General features: G+C 46.2%; 3 protein-coding genes across 15 annotated transcripts in view; 2 read left to right on the top strand and 1 right to left on the bottom strand.

Annotated features, from left to right (window-relative positions):
- PXK (PX domain containing serine/threonine kinase like) overlaps positions 1-2,271 on the top strand; it is a 36,824-nt gene extending 34,553 nt beyond the window's left edge. For 10 of the 11 annotated variants that reach the window (XM_075158723.1, XM_075158722.1, XM_075158725.1 and 7 more), the window contains one exon: positions 1,184-2,271. In XM_075158723.1, the coding sequence (XP_075014824.1) occupies positions 1,184-1,389 (206 nt within the window). In that variant the 3' untranslated portion in view covers positions 1,390-2,271. The remainder of the gene's footprint in view (positions 1-1,183) is intronic. The other variant, XM_075158727.1, reaches the window with a different exon arrangement.
- Positions 2,074-7,332, bottom strand: PDHB (pyruvate dehydrogenase E1 subunit beta). Its single transcript, XM_075158737.1, has 9 exons — positions 7,099-7,332; positions 6,777-6,884; positions 6,643-6,705; positions 6,524-6,559; positions 6,145-6,430; positions 5,288-5,398; positions 4,579-4,670; positions 3,994-4,135; positions 2,074-3,615 (listed from the first exon to the last, which is right to left on the bottom strand). The coding sequence occupies exons 1-9, from the start codon at positions 7,228-7,230 to the stop codon at positions 3,470-3,472; spliced, it is 1,116 nt and encodes a 371-aa protein (XP_075014838.1). The 5' UTR covers positions 7,231-7,332; the 3' UTR covers positions 2,074-3,469.
- A 117-nt stretch (positions 7,333-7,449) lies between these two features.
- On the top strand, positions 7,450-15,856 carry KCTD6 (potassium channel tetramerization domain containing 6). Of its 3 annotated transcripts, XM_075158741.1 has the most exons (5): positions 7,450-7,859; positions 10,032-10,118; positions 10,241-10,401; positions 13,129-13,237; positions 14,453-15,856. In XM_075158741.1, the coding sequence occupies exons 4-5, from the start codon at positions 13,211-13,213 to the stop codon at positions 15,137-15,139; spliced, it is 714 nt and encodes a 237-aa protein (XP_075014842.1). In that variant the 5' UTR covers positions 7,450-7,859; positions 10,032-10,118; positions 10,241-10,401; positions 13,129-13,210; the 3' UTR covers positions 15,140-15,856. The 3 variants fall into 3 exon arrangements, with proteins under 3 accessions (XP_075014842.1, XP_075014841.1, XP_075014840.1); XM_075158740.1 differs by lacking the exon at positions 10,241-10,401; XM_075158739.1 differs by lacking the exons at positions 10,032-10,118; positions 10,241-10,401 and having other exon boundaries at positions 7,451-7,859.
- The last annotated feature ends 700 nt before the right edge of the window (positions 15,857-16,556 follow it).

The following is a 16,556-nucleotide window of genomic DNA, read 5'->3' as shown; positions in this document are numbered from 1 at the left end:
ATAACTTATGATCCAGATGATCATAAGTTAAAATTCACTGTTGAATAGTTCTAAGATATTAATCATTATGGCCCATGCTCATCCAGAATATGTGAGACAAGACAGGCCCATCATTCCCCATATAGCTGGTGATGTGCTGCAAACGCCACCTTCACATGGATGTCTTGTGGAATGGCAAGGGGTCACCTCTGAAGCCCTTTGCTCTTACTCCTGCCTGGATCTTTGATTATACTTGTGTAGAAATGATGGTGCAATGTGCAGCAGCAGACTTGCACAAGATCAGGGTGTTTGGGAGAGCAGCCTGGGGGAAATGAGGCCACCTGCCTGGATCTGAACTGCCAGGAAGCGCTTCCACGCAGGCCCTCGCTGCTGGGCTAGCTGCCTGCACGCACCGCTGCCGGCTCTGGCTTCCCAGGGAGTCAGGACGTGGAGGCTGAGGCGTGATGAGCAGCATGAGATGGATGTGACTGGGGTAGAAAGCAAGGGCCAGAGGTGACCCGTGGGAGCACGGGAGGCAGGCAAGCGGTGTGAGCGGCAGATTGTTGTGATTCTTTCAGCCTGTCAAACAAGCACTTGTCACACGTTCGGAGAAAGTCTGACAGTACTGTGGAAGTGTAAAACACCTCCAGAAAACTCTATCTGCAGTTAGTACTTTAAAAATGGAATCTAATCTGACCAGGCAGTCACCACAAATACTACAGAGATGTGGTCCTTCGTACGAATGTAAAGTCAGTCATGTAAATAAGAACAATCAGCGAGATTTGCTTCCAGTCTTTGTTACTGTTCATGACCCAAAGAGCAAACTGCTTCACTAGGGACAAACGAGAAGCTGAAGCTGGGAAGTCCTGTTAAGTGATCTCCGTGTCCCTCAGTGCAAGATCACGTTTGAGTCATGTTTTGCATCCCTGAGTACTGAGGCACTTCAGGCTTCATTTCAGAGGTGTCTCAGATGACATGACTCACGTGCAGACAGAGGATTTGATCCTCTGGGGGATTTGATCACTTTGCAGGGATTTGATCACTTCGGCATTTTTTCATCCGTTCTGTTCTTCACACTTCACTGGCATTCAGGGTATGACGTGACTAGTGCAGGACTGACCAAGTCCTGCTAAGCAGCTGCAGTCCTCTGCGGCAGGACCTCCGTGGCCTACTCAAACTACATCTTCTCTCCTCAACTCAACAGGAGCATCGTCGATACCCCCAGCACCGCCACCGCCGCCCCTGCCACCAGCAGCTCCTCCTCTGAGTACAGAGGTGCCAACGCAGCCAAGCCCGCAGCCCGATGTCAGTGCGAGCCGAGGAGCCTTACTCAGCTCCATTCAAAACTTTCAGAAAGGAACTCTGAAGAAAACACAGACCTGCGACTACAGTGCTCCCAGGATCAGCTGAGGCCACTGGTCAACCAGGATTGAATTCCCTCTCCCCCTCCTGTGCTGTCTAGGAACAAGACCCTCCTGACTGGCGACTGATCCACCAGCACATAGCGGCTAATCACGCTGTAGCTCCGTTTACCCCTATTTCGGCTTTTCTTGAGTAGCAGCACTACCCTGTCTGAATTGCGTTGCCATGCTGTGATAAGTACTCCATTCTTTACTTGATTTCAAAAAGTTTGTTCTCTAGCTAGTTTCAGGGATACAGCAACTTCTATATAGCTGAATAAAAATCTGAAAATAGGAATGACCATGATCATGGTGAATTAATGCATTTTTTCCTAGCTCTATTCCACCCCTTTTTCCAAATTACAGGAATGTAGTTTTAGTCTGCTCAGTTTTTCAGCACTTCTCATTCACTTGTAACTCATCTTAATTCTTGCTGCATTGAATCAGCAAGTTTTGTTTTAGATAATCCAACCCTTAAAGCATGCTGCACAGGTGAGGGAACTGGAGAATTAAATCTTATTCCCACCATATTTGCTGGTGGAGTAAAAATGCTGTCTCATTAAACTTGTTTAAATGGACATCCTACCTGTAACTCTAAGGGAAAGTGTTTTTAAATGACGAAACAGTTGGAATGGGAGTTAATAGGGCACTGAGATATTATTCATAATTTAGTTAAATGCAAAGTTACTTCAAGTTAATTCTACAGCTGAAACTTTATTGAAAGATCCTTTTTGATTTAAAACCTTAAACAAATTGCACTTTAAAGGATTATAGATAATCCATTTTTTAAATTCAAATACATCAGTGTTTGTTACTATGCAGAGAATGTCTGTACAAAGTTTCATGTAACCTGTGATATTCAGTCATTTTTATTAAAATGTTAATGGAATTCCTTCAGCAGCGTGGTGGTGGGTATATTCAGCTAGGATTTCTCCTGCAAGCCAGACTTCCTAAGAACCTAATAGCACTTCTGCTAAAGGGAATACCCTGAAAGGTATTCCTGTCCCTGAACTGAAACAGGACCCGAGCTCTTCTGTCTGGAGGTTAAGTATCTCCTCTCCAACAGTTCATTGCAAAGGCAGCCCACCCAGGGTGTAAAGCAAGCGGCACTGCACAGGCTCCTCTAGGCAGCTTTCACTCTCTACCTGAAGCTGCTGAACAAAGCCTAGCGGAGCTGTCCCTCCCTTAGCTAGACCCTGGTATGTCACGGTCTGCCGAAAGGCTGCTGCAACTGTTTCCCAGCTCTTCAAACACAATCTACGCAACTGCTGCTTCAGACCCAGGCTCAGTGTGTCTGAATAAAAAAACTTGTTTTGCACTGTAAGAACTATAGTTTGAGCGTGCTGTTGTTAGCCCATGTGATGAATTTAAAAAAACCAAAACCATAAAAGCACCTGCGCATGTATTTTTTTTGTCACTGTATGTGGTAGCTAGTAAAGAAAAATTAGGTAGTGTTTCCCATCACATACTGAAGAGGATCAGGATCTTTATTTAAGCTCTTGTGCAGAAGCTTTCCTGCTTGAGTGGAGTGCTCTTCAAACGAAACACATTAGCCATCTCTTAACCCATACCACAGGCTTCCAAGGCCACTTTGTGCAGATAGTTACACTTGACTGTTGAACTGAAAAGCAAGGCTTCACTCGCTCCAGTTTGATCATTCACCTTTAATAAGCCTTGCAACCACGCGCTCCTAGAGAGCTGTACGGCATTCCAGAGCTGGACTTGGAGCCCCCTCTTGCTCACTGCAGTTCTTCACTCAACCACCACTACAGCCAGTTTAACACAGCTGGTCTGGTAATTACAAGCCAAGCAGAAACAGAGGATTTTTTCCTCGCTCCGAGTTTAGAACAGGATTTCTCCACGTACAATAGCACTAACCAACCTGTACTGTTGAACAAACAAGCATTACCACATTGTTGCTTATATGAAGTGTGGCTTAGAGGGTAACCCCATATAAATATTCTGGGAGGTCATTATACTTTCCCCACTGTACAAAATTTCATGTAGCTATACAACAAAAGTTATGCATACAATCTGCCCCGCACTATTGATACTTTTTAAAGCAGGACTTTAAAACATGTATTTACAACTTAGATATTCAAAGTTTTCTTCACTGCAAATATTATATCTTTTACTTGAGGTATGCAGTTATCTTCTAGAATTTTTGCATAAGGCATAGGAACATCTGCACCGGTAACACGCACAGCTGGAGCATCCAAGTAGTTAAAGGCAGATCCTGAAACAGAAGACAGTTGTCAGGTTGCCAGGCACTATAGTTTTCTCTCAATTCAATTTTTGAATCTTAATCTACTTAAACAATTTTATGCCTTTAACTCTACTATTCCAGAGGTAGCTGTTCCTGCTCATTTATCTTCATGCACTAGGGTTTAGACAAAACGCTTCCATCCTGCTTCTCACACAGTCAGGTTCCTGGGATAAGAACTGCTCGCAACAGAAGACCTGTTTCACCCTATGAAAATCTCTACAGCAACACAGCCAGGCTCAAGCTCCTCAGATATAAAACCCTAACTTTGTTTTCACCTGGCTTTATGAAGAAGTCATGAGGATTTAGACTGGGGAATGAGATGAACATGTATATTGCAAAACTCGGTACCTTCCATAATCTTGGCACAGATTTCAGCTCCTACTCCAAATTGTGGCCAGCCTCCTTCTATAGTTACAAGATGGTTTGTCTTTACAACACTGGCTTCCACCGTTTCAATATCCATTGGTCGAATGGTACGCAGATTTATAACCTGGGAAAAAAAAAAAGGGACTGTGTGAGTTTTGTCCTTTAGCACTTTCATCTATTCTGACTTTGAAGACAAGACTTAAAGTTAATAAAATGTCTAACTTTTTATCCTGGCAGAGACTGTGCAGAACAGTTTCTGGTGGCTCCTGGAAAATCCCAGATAGGTGAGTCTTGCTATACTGAGATACAACCATACTAATACATACCGTCATTGTTCTGCTTACCATGCAGCTAGGTCAATCTGAAGATCGTTAGCAGTTCTGCCTTAATTTTGTGATCAAAAGGTCAAATGCAGAAACATGAAATGCATGACCCACTGACTGTTAAGGCATTTACAAATACAGAAAGCTTGTTGTTATACTGAAGTTTTGCAGAGCCTGAACGAGAAGACCCTCTGCTTTTTTTCCCACTCCAGGGAAAAAGAAAAGCAACAGAAACCCCACCCACCTCACACTCCACACCCTCCTTGGCAAGTACAGCAGCTGCTTCCAAACAGTGTCCAACAGGTCTTGAGTGTGACACTAATGTAATATGAGTTCCTAGAACAAAAACAAGTGTTAAAAAAGAAAAAACACCTTAAAAACCTTTAAAGCTTTCTTCCTAGACCTGAGGCTCCTTTCAAGGCAATGCTAGGATTCTCTTGTAAACTTAAGTTCCTTATGTTTATTTGAAACGCTAAATATTCTATCCCATACGTAGCATAAGGAGTAGTAGCAGAAGGCCTAAACTTTACCCTTTAATTCAGGGAACTGAAGAGATATTTAATGTAGTTTTCAGATTATCCTTTTCAAACATTCATACAATTCAGTGGTAAATTATAAACAAATGGGCTGAAATACTACAGTGATCTCTTCTGCATTTTTGACAAAAATTACATACTAAGGTGGGGAAAAAAAGTTCTTCAGACATCACCTACTCCATCTCTATATTAAGGAACAAATTTTTTAGAAAGGTATAGCTTTAGATGAGATATAGAGAATCAAGTGACCTTTCTTTATATGGGCAACAGAACAATAAAGTATACTATTGGATAAAATAACATTTGAACATTTAACATTTGAAATACTTTTCTGTGCCCCATAACAGCAGTACTCTGAATAGCTAAGAAGTCCCCAAGCAGTTCAGTTAATATGGAAACAAACTATTCTCAGCTTACCTTGCCTTTCTATTTTAGCTTTTCCAATTGGAACAACGAAATCCTTTGACTGTGCCTGTTCAGACATTTCAAAGGGAACACCATAGAGCAATTCGTTTTCCAGCATCACAACTAGAAGAAAACATACTTGGATTAACATGTACATCTGCAGGCACAGGACTGTACTGATGATTAACGGTACTGCAGCAGACTAGCTCAAGATACTAAGCCCATCCAGGCAACAAGGACTTGAGTACGTTTGCAAGAAGCAATTACTAAAGAAAAAAAAAAATCAGAGACTTTACTTCAGTACTGAATTATTTTAAAAATTGTCTGAAGTTAGTTTTAAATGAGATCAGGTATTTAACTTTTGGTACATAACAGTAGAATCGATACTTTTAGAAAGGTCTCAGATTCTGCATGCAAGTTTGTAAGAAATAAAGACGAAGGTGGCCCTGCTTTTAATTAATGCCATTCTGAATTTATCGTCTGAATTTCATGATCTGTAAAAATGACTTACAGTCAGACACTGTATATGCAAGAACTCCTGACTCATCTTCATCCTTTTTAACTCCTTCATGATAGATTCATAAATGCTTCTTCTAAGTTTCCTGATTGGTAAAACTAGCATTAAGGATGTAGCTGGCAACAGCATAAAATTAGTCTACTGCTAGCAAGCCAAGTGCCTGTTAGGAAAAAGTTAAGTATCTGAATCAATACTTCTGTGCCTTTGTAAGTACCCTAAAGCTGCAGTAAAACAGCCTGAAGTGTTTTAGGGTTTAACAATCATTTTTTTGTTTTAAATGGGGCAGGAGGGAAAAACAGATACTCTTTTCTGGATCGAGAGCTAGGTATTGCCGTGATCTGCCTGTGTTCACCTGGATTATCGTCCCGGATTGATGCTTTCAGCAGACCTTTGGCATCTTCTGAGCTCCAAGGACTAACAACTTTCAGTCCTGGGCAGTGCCCGTACCAAGCCGCGAAGCACTGTGAGTGCTGAGCGGCGACTCCAGCTGATGCCCCGTTGGGGCCCCGGAAGACAATGGGAACAGCGATTGATCCTGCAGACATGTAACAGGTCTTGGCAGCAGAGTTTATAACCTGATCAATTGCTTGCATGGAGAAGTTGAACGTCATGAATTCACACACTGGTCTCAACCCTGCCTATTAAATATATTGAAACACGTATTAGTGTGTTTTTACATGAAAATAGTTTAAATGTTTAATTCAGAAGTAAAGGAATGCAAATTTACAAACCATAGCAGCACCGACAGCGATTCCTGTGAAGCCCATCTGAAAGAGCAGGAAACCAAGGGTAAGCACCGGGGAGCGGCGGACGAAGGGATCGCCAGGGTAGGAGACAGGGGCAGCCATACCTCTGATATCGGGGTGTCGATCACCCTCTTGTCCCCGTATTTCTTCCAGAGACCCCTGGAGATCTGCAGGCCAGGAGAGAGGAGTCAGCGCCCACCTGAGGCCCTTTCCCGGCCCGGTAACGGCATCCACGCACCTTGTAAGCGCCATCGTACTGCGCCACCTCCTCGCCCAGCAGGAAGACGCGCTCGTCCCGCTCCAGCTCCTCATCCAGCGCCTGGTTCAGCGCGTCCCGCACCGTCACCTGCGAGACACCAGCAGCCGGGCAGGGTGGGGGCACGGCCCGCAGCCACCGGGCTCCCCACACGCCAGGGACGCGGGGACTCACCGCACCTCACCGCCCACCCGCGCCGGGGCCGCCTCGCACCCCTGGGGCCGGACACTTCCCTCGAGGGGGACGAGCCCCTTCCCCCCCAACCCCTCTTTCCGGGTACCCCTCCCTGCGGCGGCCCCGCTACCTGTATAGGGGCGGGCGTGGAGAGGCGGATCCCCCTGCGCTGCTGCAGCAGCCGCCCGGCGGCGCGGCCCTGCAGCGGGAGGCGGGTGCCCAGCGGCGCCAGGTGCCGCAGTGCCGCCGCACACGCCGCCATCTTGGCCGTGTCCTCTAGCGCGGAGGGAACGGGCCGCCGCGCGCCGCCAGTGACGATGAGGCCCCGCCCCCGCGCGCCTTGCCAGCGGCCTCGCTCCGCCCCCCCTCGCGCTCTCGCGAGAACCTGCGCGCGCGACGGCGGCAGGCGGGCGGCGCGGCTCTTACACGCCACTTCCGGTCCCCCGCGGCGGCGGCGGCGGCGGCGGCGGCGGCTGGGCCCGCTGGGGACAACCGTGCGCCCGCCCTGCGTTGACGGGGAGGCGCATGGCTCGGGCTCGAGCGCCCCACCCGCCGCCACGGCTTCCCCTTTTGGCGACGGGGCTGTCCGGGCCGGGCCCCTCCCAACCCCCTCGGTGACGCTGCGGCCGGGCGCGGGGCCGCAGGGCCGAGGCGGGCGCCGAGCGCGGCCACCCGGCTGGCGGCCCTGAGGTGAACGGGGGCGGCGCTGAGGCGCTTCGCGGCCCGGCGGCGCCCGCCCCTCCCCCACACCGACCGGAGGGGGCGGGGCCTGGGGGCGGGGCTTGATTAGGACACACCCTCGCTCCGCCCGCGCCGGCGGCTCAACTCCGGGCTCGCGCTCAGTCGTCCCCGCCGCCGCCGGGCTCTGTCTCAGCGCCGGGAGCTGCGCCCGTGAGTGCCGGGCCGGGCCGGGCCGCTGTGGGGTGGGGGCGCGGGGCCTGCCCTGGTTCGGGGGAGCGCTGAGGGGCCGGGCGCCCGGGGCCCGTGTGGGGCGGGGTGCCCGCACCCTCTGGGGGAGCGCGTTAAGGCGGGACGGCCGCGTCCGGGGTGGGGGTGAGGGGCAGGGCGCGGGGCTGGGGTCCCGGCGCCTTCTCGGTGCCGGGCGAGGGCTGTGGGGCAGAATGCCGGAGCCCCGGGGTTAGGGTGGGGGTGAGACAGCTAGTGCCTGGGTCCTGTTCCCGGCTGGGCTGGGGGAAGGAGCGGGGAGGATGCCGGGGTGGGAGCCGGGGTGCCCGGCAGTGATCTGTAGCAGGGAGGGTCTGGGATACGTGGGTCTTGCCCCACGCGGGAATGGGAGTGGGTCCTCCTGTCCCACTGGGGAGAGGAGGCAGAGCTGGGACACTGGTTTGGGGTGGGGGTGAGGGTCTGGGCGCTTGGGTCACTTGCAGGGGGGGAGGCAAAATGTCTGGGTTTGTTTCCAGCATCTTTGCTGAATCATTGTGATCCTGGGGAGAGGATCTTCCACCACGAGCTCTCTGGCTCCTCTGTGATAGAAACTGGCACTTCCCGGCTCTTGCTGCAGGCCTGGCCCCTCTCTGGGCTGTCCTCGCAGGAAGGATTTCTGCCCCTGTCTTGCTGTTGCTCCTTGATCCATGCACATGTCGAGCCCTCTTGGTGTGTGCAGGGAGGCTCAGTGTTTCTCATAGTTGCCTTCCTCCAAAACTATTTGGAGACACATTTCCACACGCAGACAACTACCAGTGAGTTTCACAGAAGCAACATACATGGGTAAAACCCAGCTGTTGTCATGGGTGCTGAAAGCCTGGGTGCCTGGGGTTCTTTCAGCAGCACAGAGCCAGCAGGACCAGGCTAGATACAAGTGTCTTCTTTCGGCTCTCATGAGAGGAGGGCCAAAGTAACATCGTGATGTGGGCATTTCAAACAAGTAGCAGTTAATACAAGTTTGGAACCTGGACTTAAACCAGGATGTCATAGAGCTCCTCAGGGGAGGGAAGGAAACTTCAGGAGCTTGGACTTTATAGCGAAGCAATTAGACATAAAGGAGTGAAAATGCTGAGTGGCTAGCGTGAGCGTTTTTCCCTCCTGCCTGAGGTGAAGACTAAGTATTGGTAAAAAGCAACTAAAGAAAAGCAAGAACTAAGTTAATTTTTAATAAACTGTGTTAGTCATTATAAACTTGACATGTGTAGAAGGTGATGGATGCTTTCTTTAGTGAAGCTGATCGGCTGAATTATTAGAAGATTCGGTAACTGGTTGTTTTAAGAGCTTGCCTCCTCCTTGGTCCCTTGGTTAGGGTAGCACGGTGCTGGATCCTCATGGATTTGATCTGCAGACTATAGTCTCGCTGTACAGTTGGTGGAGTACAGTCATCACTGGTGCTAGCTTAGTTTTTGTCAGTTCAGGTGAGTCACCGATAATGATTTACAATAAAAACTTGCCTTTCAAATGTTACGACTAGCTGGGGAATAGAGCGATCCATGTACAGCATAGCTGTGCTGAGGGCAGGAGTTTCTTTTTCTCATCTTTGGAGACCTAAATGTGAGAAGCAGGGAGCTCACTAAGTGGGTGAGTAGCTTGAAATACCAAGTATATTTATCTGTATAAGCAGAGTCCTAGCTTTGCTCGTTTCAATTTTTAAGTTGCCATTTGTAGAATTCTTGTCAACTCTATACTGACCTAGAAATCCAAGGTAACTATTGAGGTTAAACAGTTTGTGTGGAGGTTAAACAGCTTGTGTTGTAATATTGATACCAATCTGTCCATTAAAGACTAGTGCCACCAGTAAATCCTTTAATTCTTTTGTTGGAAAACCTAGATGGAAAACATTCAGAGCAAATCAGTGGTGTGTGCCTCTTGACTTTTAACTGTTAGGTGCTCCTCCTTTAAGTAACTGCACATGACACAAACACTCTGATTTTCTCCCGGCGCGGTGTGTAGCCTGTGGCCTTGACCAAATGCAGCGCATGTGGTCCCAGCAGTGCAAAAGCTTGGCAGTGCTGCTGGCATCCCCTAGCCTGTCCTGAGCCCACGTGTGTGTGTGTGTGTGTGTGTTCGCATATGCAGACGTTCAGCTGACTCTCATTTGCTTTCTCTGAATTTCAGCTTGCAAAATGGTTGCACGTTAGCAGCTCTGTTCTGGGAGAAGCCCTGCTGAAGTTAATGGGACTACCTGTTGCAGTAGTGTTGCTGGTAAATAGCCTTGTAATCCTCTGAGTCATAGTATATGAAATAAGAGTGAGCATTTTATAAATGCAGGTATTCAGTTTGGTGTATTAAGTATAAAATGATGACTTGAGTGCTTTTCTTCAAAGGTACTCGCTTTTCATTTTGGATGTACTCGGTGCTGGGCTACGGCAGCAGCTGTGATGACCATGCTAATGCTCCCTGCTCGCAGAAGCAGCTTAACTGTGGTTTGACATAATCAGTGCACTTCTGCTCTCACCAGAGGATGACATCCTGTTTGGCTTAAATGGTGTCAGCAGTTTGTCTGGCTGAATTTCATCTTAAATGAGTATTTCTTATGGTTGTTAAAGGCAGGCTGTCTTGGGATACGGCTGCATGTTGTCTGTTATCTGCTGTCTGGACACGAGTAGCCACGTAGCGAGGCTGTCCCTGGGTGCGGTATGTTGTTGTGTGACACAGGGACAAGAGCTGGCTGGAGGCTGCCCATCCCGGGGTACGGATGGAGTGAGTGTCTGCCCACCCCCTCTGTTGCACTGTATTTCATTCAGGAAGAATTTAAAGCATCGTTGAAAGGGCGTACGTCCCCACCCTTGTTGTGATGTGGTTTGCTAGTTCTTATCTCAGGTTGTACCTGAACAGAGCTATTTTTGCCTGTGAAATTGTCTAGAAATCCAGAGCTCCCAGGCTGATGAGGGTAGCAGCGGGTAGTTGTGATCACACTCGGGCATTTTAGGATGGCCTTTTGGTATCATCCCTTTGCGTTGTGCATCTTGCTCCAGTGCTGGCTCAGCCAGGGAGGTTTGTGCGTGCCTAGTGATTCTGAGTCCCTACACAAAGGTCAGTGTGACTTCTCGATGCTGCTTATATGTTGAGGGCTGGGTTTGTTTCAGCTAATTGCTCTCGTAAATTATTCACTCTGGTGTTACGTAGCAGTGCTGTGATCAAAGATTAGTTCATGCCTTCATACAGACAGGCGGTGTCATCTGTTTCTTTCCCTGATAAAGAAAGTCTTGATTCATCTGTAGTGTGGACTTAGATGCTGACCAAAATAACATAGTATCTGTCCACCAGTTTAAATAGCTCTGACGGACATCTGTCTGTCTTTGAAATATTCTAAATGTGTAATTCCACTTAATTTTATTAAGACTGCAAATCTCTTCTATCATGATTACCAGTGAAGTTTCTGTCTGGCTGCATCATTTCACTTTCAAGTGAATGTTTTCCTTGAATATCAGAAACCTGTACCAGTCTCTCCTATGGTTTTAATGCATCTGCATGTTGTACTGGTGTTGTACTTGACCAGAACAACACCTATAAGTGCTGGAGTTTAAAAGGTGTGGGCTGTTGATAAAAGTTAATGAGCTGTACTTGAATAACAATTCCAAATAAAGAAAACCTGAATGAATTCACTTCTTGATTTGTGAGCAGTTAAAAAAAATAATTACAGAGGTTGGCAAAAGAGCTGGCATTCCAGGTTTATCTGCTGTCAGGGACTGTGCTTTAATGTACTTTCTTGAGGCATGCTCTGTCTCTAATTTTTAAAAAGAGCATCCTGGTATGACTAGTTCTGTATCTTGGTATTCCTTAATCTTCTGTTGTCTGACCTCACGATTTTCGTATGCTGATGTTGTTTTTTCTACTCTTTAATACATCTGAGATGCAGCTGAGGCTGTGCTCGTGCTGCCGGCCCCCGAAGGCCTGACCTCCTGGACGCTCTTGTGCCCAGGCTGTGGGTTTGGGTAGGGTAGCAGAGCCCAGAGAGGTGGGCTGTGCTGCCTTGTTCTGTGGTGAATGAGACTGACCTCGTTTGCTAGGAATGAAAAGGGCAAGTAATCTTTTTGGGTGGGAATTAACCGTGAACCTTCAGTTGTTTTGGAATGTAGGGCTCTGGCTCGGCTAAATATTCATGCTGCTTTTAGCTGGGTGACTGTCTGTTGAAGTTTGCTGGTAAAGAGGATGGGAGCAGAAGTCTTGTTAACTGTGTGGTCTTTAAGATGTAAAAATAAACAAAGCTGAGAAGCTGTACCCTACTTAAAACAGACTGACCTAAATTTTCAGCAATTCTAGCAGAGAGGCAGGCTCTGGGTAGGGATAAAGGCTTACTGACAACTGGCCTCCCTGTCCCTGCATCACTTGACATGGTGTGCTGGTTTTGGCCGCCTTTGGAAAATCTCCAGTGGTGTCTGGGGTCGTTGCTTCCCCCTGCTTGAGTTGCACAAGCAGGGCTGTGGATTTCCCTTGCTGCGCTTGAGTGGAGAGAGTCCCCTTGTTATGCAAGTCAGCAGTTCAGCATCTTCTGGGAAGTTACAGCATGAACCACTTCTCAGATCGCTTTTGCTGGAGCGTTGTTGAAAACGTGTTTGATGTCCTCTGGCTTGTCCCTAAAGAATTTCTTTCCAGAGTGTGTATGTGTCTGTGAAGTCCATTCGTACTCTTTGTCTGTAGATTAATGTTCTTGCTATCAATTGCAGTTCTCCACTACTGAATTATTAATTCCGCAGTGAGATTTTTTCTTTTCTTCTTACTGTTCATTGACTTTCATGCTTGATTTATTCTTCTGCACAGTTTGAAACTGGAGCATGAGAATTTTGACTAATATTAATGGATCACATGTATGATCTCAATGGTGACTAAATAAACTTTTTTTTAATTGGGAAAAGGACATCTGTCTGTCAAAGTACTCACAGTTTCCCAGGTGAAAGGTAGTCCGTTTGTGAACATGCATTATCCTCAGAGGCGCATTGCTTGCTATTTAACGAAACTGGGATGGTCAGACAGCTGGTGGAGTGATTACCCGTGTGCTCCAGAGGCAGTCCTGTGGGTAGCGTGAAGGGAGAAGGAGGGAAAAGCTCGTTTGTAGATTCTCCTGCTAATGTGGCTTTGTAGCTGAATGCTCTCCTGGCAGAGAGCCTGCCTTTGATTAGAAAGCATTCCCCTCGGTTGTTCTTGTAGGTACTGATGGTCTGCCATGTTTTGTTCTTTGTTTTGTGTTTTTGTGTGTGATTTTTTTCTGCAGGGAGATAATAAGAGGTGAATTGCGTATCCTTTCAACAGCCTTCTGTTAAACTTGGAATACCACGGTTCAAGCAATTGAACAGATGGATAATGGAGACTGGGGATATATGGTAAGTGAGCCAGTGTGAGCGTGCGCTGTGCGGTACAACTGGGCTTTCAAGATCATGTGGTAACAATCCTTCCAGATCTGTCTTGTGTAGATCCAGAGCTTCACTCATGTGAGAAGAAAAACGGTGCGTGTTATGACAGCTTGCTTACATTCTCTGGAGTGCTTCACCTCACATGCTATTTGTGGGGAGAGCTCAGATTCGTATTTCCTAGGTACAATCAGTGAGTACTTAACTGACGCCTTAAGCTCACTATTACCATTTTCCTAACACACAAAGGCTGCAAGTAGTTTGTGCTTCCTGCATATAATTTTAAGGACTTTGTCATTTTATTTAAAAAGAAAAATATTTTTCCTTGTAAACCCTGTTTCAAACTAAACAAATGCATCTTATTTTTCTCCTCTTTATCTAAACATTCTGCTGCCATGCATACATCTCTTTTCTCTGGCTGGCCTCAGTCCTGGTTGTTAGGGTTGGTGGCCAGATGGGATTTATGTTCCTTTCTCTCTTGCTTCCTCATGTGCTATCTGGAAGCTGATGCAGACTGGTTTGTGCTCTGCCGCCTTCTTCTATGCAGCATGCTAATTTGCTAATAAATATTTCTTTTTAGAGTTAAGAGCTGAAAGTTCTTTTTTATTTGCTTGTTTTGATGATGCCTCTTAACCAGTGCTTGGATTATTTTGATTGTGAGCTCTTGGTCCTGTGTCTAAACTGCACTGTCATCCTCTTTTGAAGGGGGGAGAGAGAGGCTTAAGACTTGTTCAGCTGATTTTTTTTTTTTCCCCTTCTTTCTTTTTTTTGTTCTAGAATGAGGAACAGATTGTGAAAGTAAGGAGCACTGATGGGCCTCATTCAGACTAACTTGTTCTTCAGGAAATCTCTCTGTTCTCATTTCCCCATCTGTAGAATAGGAAGAAAACTTGTTGCCCAAATGCAAAACTTACTTCTGTGACAGTAGCTCAGTTGTTAAGATTTCTAAAGCATTCTGGAAATGCGCGTTCTGAATGTTAAGTATCATCCTGTCTAGTTGCCAGTTGTGCCTTGTTGCTAGGTGGCTTGGATTTGTTCGGGTTTAAACACCACTTAAAGGCTTCAAATGGGAGAAGCGTGATTCTCTCCAGACCTGCAGTTTTCAAACAGTATTTGCCATGTGTGTCAGTGAGGTGATTGAATCTTCTTGTGGTGGCTTGATAAACTCTGCAATTTCTCTCTTTCTAGATGACTGATCCAGTCACGCTAAATGTGGGTGGACACATGTATACGACATCCCTTACAACTCTAACGAGATATCCTGATTCAATGCTTGGGGCCATGTTCAGGGGAGACTTCCCCACTGCCAGGGACTCTCAGGGCAATTACTTTATTGACAGAGATGGACCACTTTTCCGTTATGTTCTTAACTTTTTAAGGACCTCAGAGCTCACTTTGCCACTGGACTTCAAGGAGTTCGACCTACTTCGGAAGGAAGCGGACTTCTATCAGATTGAACCGCTAATTCAGTGTCTTAATGACCCCAAGCCACTGTATCCCGTGGATACCTTTGAGGAGGTGGTGGAGCTGTCCAGCACCCGGAAGCTTTCCAAGTACTCCAACCCGGTGGCTGTAATCATCACACAACTCACTATCACGACGAAAGTCCATTCGTTACTGGAAGGCATTTCAAACCACTTCACAAAGTGGAATAAGCATATGATGGACACCAGGGACTGCCAGGTTTCCTTCACTTTTGGGCCATGCGATTACCACCAGGAAGTGTCGCTCAGAGTCCATCTGATGGAGTACATCACAAAGCAAGGCTTCACGATCAGGAATACCAGAGTTCATCATATGAGCGAGCGTGCCAATGAAAACACAGTGGAGCATAACTGGACTTTCTGTAGACTGGCACGGAAAACAGATGACTGATTCTGACTCCAACAGGAGCCACTTCAGTGATTAGCAACTTAATTGGACAGTAAACCCAAGAAAGTCTGGATTTTGACTAACGCAACAATGTGGGCTTTTTTTTTATACGACTATTTATTGTTTATCAGTAAGGACTGGAGGAGTTTCATTCTCTAGCAGCTCTGTCCTTTTGTCCTGTTCAGAAAAAAACATGCATGTGCCTGTTCAGTCAAGACACCTTTTTGTTTGAAAGAGGGAGTCCGAGGAATTAGTACAATAGGGTATTTTGTGTCATTAACACAATTCTCTGATGCAACTTAAAGTGCTAAAATTACCTCCATTTAAAAGGTTTCTAATCCATCTAATGCTACGATACTGGGAGCAAGAAACAAACAGAATTTAAGATGCAGTTGGGGAAAAGCTGCTATCATGTAGACTAATTTAGTTTCTAAATCAATAAACAGTATTGTAATATTCTAGGAAAACAAATCCCATCCTTTAAAAGTACTTGATAAGTACAGTTTCTTACAGTTATGACAACTGTTTATTTCTATGCATATAAATCAAGCAACCAAATATTATCTGTAGCCATGGAAATATGATTAGAAATATTTATATTGGATTCTAAATGCAAAATGTCCCTGTGGTAGAATTCATATTTTTAATGCCTGGTGCAATATTATTCCCAAATGTAATGCCTGCCAGCAAGAAGCTAATAAAAATGTGAAATACAGAATACTATTTTGTATTTTTTTTTGTCTTCTAGAACTCTGATACTTAAAAAAACCCAACCCAACCAACCAACCAAAGCTGCCCAAAACCTGTTTTTCCGTTCTGCAGAGTAGTTCAGATGCTCAGGTAGGGCTCCATTCTCCTCCATTACTGATGTACTTTGTTCCTTTTTCTCTTAATCAGTTGATTCAACTCTCCTCATTATAGAAAAAGCCTGTGTTTTGAAAACTGCATTAGGACTAACAAAAGGACGGCAAGTATTTGTACCGGCTAAAGGGACAGGGATGGAGGGAACACAGAGCCTAAATACTTGTAGCTGCTAAGTAGCATTGTCTGGTTTGTCAGCGATTATCTGGTGATGTTATATATATAATTTTGACTGTAGAGTGCTGTTTCTAATGATGTTCAACTCAAGGCACTGAAGCTCTGTGGTTTTACTCAATTTTGATTAGCTGTTTCTGCTTATCTTGGGCATTTTGTCATAGTTATTAATAGAATTTCTGGTTATGCTCTACCTTGAATGCTGTTGGGAGTAAGAGAGTTGATACCCATTTTGATGAATGGATCACGTTCTCCCATGAAGTTCCTGTCACAAGTGTTCTTGTCACCACACCTGCTTTGCTCTCTGGGCTGTGCGGAGCACAGCTCTTTGGGGATGTAAGAGGGGGTCTGGATTTCTATGGTAGCTGCTGGTTCTTGAAGGCGG

Source organism: Calonectris borealis, chromosome 10 (assembly GCF_964195595.1).
Source record: "Calonectris borealis chromosome 10, bCalBor7.hap1.2, whole genome shotgun sequence".
NCBI lineage: Eukaryota > Metazoa > Chordata > Aves > Procellariiformes > Procellariidae > Calonectris > Calonectris borealis.
This window is presented reverse-complemented; position numbering and strand designations above follow the sequence as displayed.

Bases quoted from the DNA above. Each gene is read 5' to 3' on its own strand.
- PDHB (XM_075158737.1), bottom strand. From the start codon at position 7,230: ATGGCGGCGTGTGCGGCGGCACTGCGGCACCTGGCGCCGCTGGGCACC. The intron at 6,885-7,098 runs GTAGCGGGGCCG...GGTGTCTCGCAG, and splicing joins CCACGCCCGCCCCTATACAG to GTGACGGTGCGGGACGCGCT. The intron at 3,616-3,993 runs GTACCGAGTTTT...CTTCTGTTTCAG, and splicing joins CTGTGCCAAGATTATGGAAG to GATCTGCCTTTAACTACTTG.
- KCTD6 (XM_075158740.1), top strand. From the start codon at position 13,211: ATGGATAATGGAGACTGGGGATATATG. The intron at 13,238-14,452 runs GTAAGTGAGCCA...CTCTCTTTCTAG, and splicing joins ATGGAGACTGGGGATATATG to ATGACTGATCCAGTCACGCT.